The 7,474-nt window shown below is 35.7% G+C and overlaps 1 protein-coding gene across 1 annotated transcript; it reads left to right on the forward strand.

Annotated features, from left to right (window-relative positions):
* Positions 1 to 641: 641 nt before the first annotated feature.
* Positions 642 to 5,730, forward strand: LOC107758407 (uncharacterized). Its single transcript, XM_016576130.1, has 8 exons — positions 642 to 684; positions 928 to 963; positions 1,730 to 2,000; positions 4,050 to 4,195; positions 4,639 to 4,918; positions 5,021 to 5,222; positions 5,557 to 5,574; positions 5,641 to 5,730. The coding sequence occupies exons 1-8, from the start codon at positions 642 to 644 to the stop codon at positions 5,728 to 5,730; spliced, it is 1,086 nt and encodes a 361-aa protein (XP_016431616.1).
* The last annotated feature ends 1,744 nt before the right edge of the window (positions 5,731 to 7,474 follow it).

Here is a 7,474-nt window from a genome sequence, read left to right on the forward strand (position 1 = left end):
TATTTTTCAGTGAAAAGGTGTTCACTTGTTTTGTTGCTAAAATAAGAAAAATAATAATTTAAAGAAAATATTAATAATAATTGTTATTATTTATTTATTTGTGTGTGTGTGTGTGTGTGTAAACAAATTTTTTTCCAGCTCCAGACCGAAAGGAAAGTGGGAGGAGAACTAGGATCATGTGACTCTGATGTAACTTGAACATATATATTTCTCCCAGGAACAACATTCATTCAAACCTCCTCAAACAAAAGCAGAAAGAATCACGAATCGCCTGAAATGAACATGAGAGTTTTCTTCAAGAGTCTGTTGTCTTTACTGGGTAAGATATGTCTCGTATCTTAATGACCTACAGTCTGTTTTCAGCTTCATCTTTCAGACAGAGAAGCACTTAATAAACACAGAAGACCCTAAACTATAATTGAATGTGTTAATTGTTATTATTTATTTATTATTGTGTGTGTGTGTGTGTGTGTGTGTGTGTGTGTAAACAAATTTTTTTCCAGCTCCAGACCGAAAGGAAAGTGGGAGGAGAACTAGGATCATGTGACTCTGATGTAACTTGAACATATATATTTCTCCCAGGAACAACATTCATTCAAACCTCCTCAAACAAAAGCAGAAAGAATCACGAATCGCCTGAAATGAACATGAGAGTTTTCTTCAAGAGTCTGTTGTCTTTACTGGGTAAGATATGTCTCGTATCTTAATGACCTACAGTCTGTTTTCAGCTTCATCTTTCAGACAGAGAAGCACTTAATAAACACAGAAGACCCTAAACTATAATTGAATGTGTTGTTGTTGGTTCATGTTATCTAGACACCCTTAAACAAAAGAATTTGACTTGAGAAGCTAAAAGGCTTATGCTCATAAGAACAATCCATTTAAGTTGCTAAATAATGAGCATCATTCTGTGTTTCTCATTTCAAGGATTTTTCTCAGTTCAGACGAAAGCAGAAAGTGAAGGTGAGATTTTGTGAATTAAACACTACTACATCTTTTGTTAGGGAATTTGTGCTGCTGTGAAATATTTTCAGACACATGGCCAATAGCCAAGCAGGGCTATACATATTTGTGACCCTGGAGCACAAAACGCAGAAAGAATCACGAATCGCCTGAAATGAACATGAGAGTTTTCTTCAAGAGTCTGTTGTCTTTACTGGGTAAGATATGTCTCGTATCTTAATGACCTACAGTCTGTTTTCAGCTTCATCTTTCAGACAGAGAAGCACTTAATAAACACAGAAGACCCTAAACTATAATTGAATGTGTTGTTGTTGGTTCATGTTATCTAGACACCCTTAAACAAAAGAATTTGACTTGAGAAGTGAATAAATACGTTTTCCATTGATGTATGGTTTGTTAGGATAGGACAATATTTGGCTGAGATACAACTATTTGAAAATCTGGAATCTGAGGGTGTAAAAAAATCTAAATATTGAGAAAATCATCTTTAAAGTTGTTCAAATGAAGTTCTTAGCAATGCATATTACTAATCAAAAATTAAGTTTTGATATATTTACGGTAGGAAATGTACAAAATATCTTCATGGAACATGATCTTTACTTAATATCCTAATGATTTTTGGCATAAAAGAAAAATGGATAATTTTGACCCATACAATGTAATGTTGGCTATTGCTACAAATATACCTGTGCTGCTTATGACTGCTTTTGTGCTCCAGAGTCACAATTGTAATTGTAAGTAAGGTTTTCTCTTGAACGTATTCCAGTGAACATAGCAAGTTGGGGAACAGCCAATCAATCGACAACATTTTACAGCGATTATTATGAATGGCGTGCCCAAAACGCTCTCGATGGGTTGAACAACGTCTGTACTCGTACAGAAGAACAAAGTGACCCGTGGTGGAAGCTGGATCTGAAGAAGACGTACAGTGTGAACAGAGTGACCATCACTAACAGATTCATCTGCTGTGTAAACTGGATAGATGGGGCAGAGATTCGGATTGGAAACGATTCTTCAGATGTTTTCAGCAACCCAGTGTGAGTCTCTCTGATATATTCTTATATGCAGATTTTTGGTATTTTCATGCATACATATGTATGTTTGTGTGTGCTTCATATACTGACTATTTGCAGGTGTTTAGACTATGTTAATAGTGGTATTTGCAGTTCAGTAAGTGAGTGGGATGTTGATTCAGTGAAGGATTTGTCTCACTGATTCCAACTGGTCACTCTCGTCTTTTTTTACAAGTCATTTGTTCCCGAATCAGACTAGGCTTGTGTGTTTTTAACTAAAAAGAAGCAGATCATAAGAGTAATTTGTTTGTTGGTCATGTTGTAGGCTATGTTTATTGCAATACAAAGACTTTCACGCTATTATTTCACAGTGCATGGCTTTTTTACTCCATCACATTCAATACAGACTGTAAAACTCACATTCAAAGATCAGTTAAATTGTTATTTTTTTTCTTATTTTTTTTCTTTTTGCATGGCAGTGATCGGTGGAGGAAACACTGGTTTACCTACCTAATGATCAGACAATTGATGTTATATCTTTCTAAAATGGCAGCTCGTGTCACACAGGCAATTCGCCTCCAGTGATCACATTACCGCAGATCCGCCAACTCTCACGCAATTGACACTTTTCTCACCCTCTCAAGCCACTCATCCATTTTCCATACATCCATATTGGCCAAACAGATTTAGTAAAGGCTCCAGTGCGCATTTGTATGGAGCCCTTAAAGGGACATGGTGGTGGAAAAAATTGGGGGTGGTAGGAAAAAAATAGCATTCTCTCGCAAAACTTGCGAGAATTTGGTCCTCCAATGTCACTGTTTTAAAACATTAAGCCACATTAAGCATTTTAGAATGTCCCAAAACCGTTCCTTGAACTAACCACTGACTGTATTGCTTTATACTTGAGTCCAAATTCAAAATAAAACTCTATGAACCGTTGCATTGTGAACATACAGAGCTGTATGAACCACTGCAAGCTGCAAAGTAAATAGGAAGAGTTTGTCCGAACTCGACTGGTTTTGCGACGGAACGCAAAAGTTTTGTGAGGGAACGCAAAACATTTGAAAAAAAAGATTTTTTTCCACTACCATGTCCTTTTAGGGGCTCCGTACATTTGTGTTTGGGCTCTGGAAATCTTCGAAAGATTCTATTTGCAATGTGTTTTCGTAGTGCTGAGCAATGTAGCCAATCACAGACATCTGTTGATTTCCTGAACACCTGTGATTGGCCATTGCCTTCACTCACCTCTAAACACCGGATTTTTTTTTTTTCCTGCACGCTTGCGAATCCTCTCACTGTAACACGATGTAAATAAGAGGTTCATTGATTATAAAAGAACTTTGTGAGATCACGAGTAGTGTACACCTTTTTAAAGCAACGACTATCTGCACTTTCTAGGCTAAATAGAATCCTTTCAGAATTGGAATAAAAGTTTTTTGGTTTTTTTTGTGCTGTTAACAGCCACATACCCTACATTTCGGGAGTGACACATACATCCCTCATGAATGCGGGATTCATTTTCGAATGGGAGAAAAATACAATTTCTCTAAACAGATGTTCAAGCAGTGCAGACTAATAGATAAATAGAAACATATATGAATTTTTGTGTTAAAATATATTTTTTAAACGCGGTTGCAATTATATCCAAATGTAGATAATTACTAGTAAATCTTGCAATTCTTTCACTGTACATTGCTATTCTTGTTGTAGTAATAGTTAATAGTTCTGCAGCACTGCAGCAGTTATTTTACATGATTTTATGATAAAACACAGTATGACAATGCCCAGATGTCTGACAAAACAAGTTGTTTTATATATTTGTATTAAAAATTAACACTTCCCTGTCATGACAAATAATTGCACATTTGTTTAGCTGCTTAATAATAATGATAATAATAAATAATAAAAATAGTGTAAAACATATATTACATAATATACATCGTGTTGAAAAAGAAAGAGTTAATCATATTAAATGCATTCAGCGATAAGAGAAGAAAATACAAGTGAAGAGTCATACTAATAATGAGCAACAAAATCACAGAAACTCACTTTTTTTTTTTTTTTTTTCTCCAGATGTGCTGTAGTTTCTTCTATTCCAGCAGGGGCAACCTACAGCTTCTCGTGTCCTGGGATGGAGGGGCGCTATGTGATTGTGAATATTCCTGGAACTTCAAAGACTGTTACTTTCTGTGAAATGGCAGTCTATGTGATTTTTCCAGGTAATTCAGAGCTGCTTAACAACCTGGTCTAAACTCTTTCCAGGCGAATTTGACTGGACCGACCTGAAATAGAAACTTTTATAAGGCTATTTGAACATAAGACTAGGGACGGATTAACGCACGTTCCAGGGCACTAGACCAGAGGAGGCCCAGCCGAAATATCGGTCCTCCTGGAACACGATTTTAACTGTGTGGGACAGAGGCTTCGCTGTGCTGTTGTGTGTCACATGACAAGGCCTCCCCCTTCACTCGTGACCCCCTCAAAAATAATAAGTGCATGACACCCCTGGTGGGGAATATCTGCTCGGAGGCGCTACAGATACAGCCGCCAAGTGAAAAGATATTCCTTAAAAAAGACTTTGTCAGGACTCGACCAAGCGGCAACCTCCCGCTCTCTCTCGTGAAGCCAACACGGAAGTGACTTAAACTGTAATTCGTTACAGGTAATTTGGCAACAGGAAGAACCGTCATACAGTCGTCAACCGATGGCCTCTGGTTTGCTCATCAGGCCATTGATTTCAATCCTGGCTTCACAAATTCATGGTCAGCGTGTTCTTCAACCGATATTCAGACTAACCCATGGTGGAGGGTGGATCTGGGTTATATTTACAGAGTAAGCAGAGTTGTCATCACAAACATACCAGACTGCTGTCCAGAGAGAATAAACGGAACGGAGATTCGCATCGGAAACTCTTTGGAGAACAACGGCAACAACAATCCCACGTGAGACCCTCTTTCAGTTGCTTAAAATCCATAAATAAACCCTGAAATCACATATGAAGAAAGACTAGAAGTCTAAATGAGGTTTTCTCCGTCTCTCTTTAGATGCGCTGTGATTTCTAGCCTTCCAGCTGGTGTTTCCTCCACTTACACATGTAACAATATGGAGGGTCGATATGTGAATCTCTTCATTCCTGGAAATTCAAGGATTCTTACTCTGTGTGAGGTGGAGGTCTATGAAGAAGGTGTGATCAAACAGGCAGATTTAGTGTTTTGGGAAACTATTAACGCCTTCGCAATAGTTGAAATTTGGATATTTATGGTTTTTGAACATGTGAAACTTCAACAGATGCATGCGCTCAGCTTTCAATAATTTACTGCATAAAAAACATTTGTGTTTGACTATTGCAGGTGAACCTGTATTTAATGTCATCTAGGTATTTTTGTTTGTTTTACTTTGTGTAGTTTTGTTCATGATTTTTGAGGATCACTACACAACCTCTCACTGCATCTGTTTAATCTTAAAGGTTTTAGCGTTTGCGTTTCTCTTCTCCGTATGTTCACACTCGTGTGCCCTTTTAGGTCCTTTTTCCCAAGAAGACTCTTGTGAAGATGAACCTTAAGTTTGAGTCTGTCTGAACCTCCAGCTCCTGTCACAGGTGAGAGAGGGAAACGTACAGAAATCTGAAATCAATCAGTAGTTTTAAGATATCTGCTCATTTCAGCTTCAGCCTGCTCTGGCAGAACGAGGGATTTCTGACGTGAAGAAAGAGATGATGATGGGGGAACCTAAACCCTCTTCAGATCAGCTTTGATGTTCTTTATTTACATGCTGGAATTATCTCCATTCCTCAATGTTGATCACAATAAAGTTGCATGTGAAAATTGAAACTACTGATTCCTGATTGCTGCTTTGAAGCCATTTGTATTGTATAAAGTACAAGTACTTGACAATGTGGGGGCAATGTTATTTACGTGAAATGTATATATTTTTATTAATATTTTGTGCAATACTTAAATTAATATTATTTTTAGATTTTTAATGTTAGCCATTCTTTTATTTCAAGTGTTTTTTTGTTTTTTGTTTGTTTTTTTACTGCAGTTTACTATTTTAATTTACTTTGTTACATTTTCTTCGTTTTCAGCTATTGTGAAGTCATTAGTATTAATAAAAAAAATAAATAAATTGCAATATAAAAAGGTGCAGCCTCATGTAACTTTATGAAGTGCCAGAGGACTGCTAAGTGCTGAAATTTTTAGTTATTAATTCACATATAATGTTGTTTGGAATGATAACATTTCTAACCACTAGATGTCATCAGCAGCATCTTTACTGATGCTATGACAAACAAGCAAGTTTAATATTAATGATAAAATATTACATGGTGCACTGTAAAATATACGATCAGTCAACATGTTTTATCCATTACTTTAACTCATAATTTATCAATTTCACTACATTTTAAGTTATATGAGATTCAACTAGACAACATTGTTAAAACACTTATTTATTTATTTTTTCCAATTATAATTATCTGCATGCATTCTGGTTTGGGTGGTTGAACAGTTTGCAGCTTTGTCTGGTTATAACAGTGATGTCTCAAAAAGTCATTATCAGTCTTACAAGCCCAGATCCTAAGTTCCTAGTAAGAGTAAAACAAACAAATTAAACGGAGCATAAGTGTCTAAAAGAGTTACTATTTGACAGCATTGTATATTGTACCTTAAGGCAAGACACTACAGGCAAAAACAGGCTTTTCATGAAGCATTGTTTCAGACTAGTGGAAAGAAAACATCTAAAATACACACACTGTAAAAAAATAAAACTGTCAAAATGCTACAATAAAAACCTATTCATTGGTTACGGTAAGCTCCCTTACTATATTGAAAAACGGTAATGGACATTTCATGTAATTTTACGGTTAAATACAGTTTTTGGTGAAAAAGAACATTTAATTTACAGTGGGAAAAAAACCCTGTAAATTGACATTCCCAGAATTCCCTGCGTTACATTTCACATTTGATGATTTTTCATTGAAATAACCGTTTCAGTTATGTTCATTAGGGTTGTATGTTGCATATAATGTTGTTAAATGCATGTTTATTGCATTATTTTAGTTTCATGTGTTTTCATGATGGTGCTTAATATTTGTGTGAATGACATTGTGCACCTTATATACGAATATTTTTTTTCTCAGCTTATGGAAAAGCTGCTTGTGATGAGCTTTGGTTACTTTCTCATCACCACGTGTTTTTGGTGATTATCAGTGTAGTACAAAGGTGCAAAACAGATTTCAGAACTTCAGGAGGTTGGTAAATTAACATTATATCAGTTAATGAAATTTTTTTTTTTTAATGTAAATTTAAGTTAAATCTGTAAAACCTCAAATGTTGCTACCATTTTTTTATGGTAAAATTCTGGCTACCACAGCTGCCATTTTTTTTACTGTAAATTTTACAGATTATTATTAATACATTTTTATATTTACAGTGCATTTAACTGTTTATTTTATTGCACTTTATTTGTGTCTGTAGATTTCTATTTCAATACACATCTTG

Source organism: Sinocyclocheilus rhinocerous, unplaced genomic scaffold (assembly GCF_001515625.1).
Source record: "Sinocyclocheilus rhinocerous isolate Xijiao unplaced genomic scaffold, SAMN03320098_v1.1 scaffold624, whole genome shotgun sequence".
Taxonomy (NCBI): domain Eukaryota; kingdom Metazoa; phylum Chordata; class Actinopteri; order Cypriniformes; family Cyprinidae; genus Sinocyclocheilus; species Sinocyclocheilus rhinocerous.

Excerpts from the sequence above, each read along its gene's own strand:
- LOC107758407 (XM_016576130.1), top strand. The coding sequence starts at position 642 with ATGAACATGAGAGTTTTCTTCAAGAGTCTGTTGTCTTTACTGG. Across the intron at positions 964-1,729 it reads GACGAAAGCAGAAAGTGAAG|TGAACATAGCAAGTTGGGGA; the intron begins GTGAGATTTTGT and ends AACGTATTCCAG. Across the intron at positions 4,919-5,020 it reads AACGGCAACAACAATCCCAC|ATGCGCTGTGATTTCTAGCC; the intron begins GTGAGACCCTCT and ends GTCTCTCTTTAG.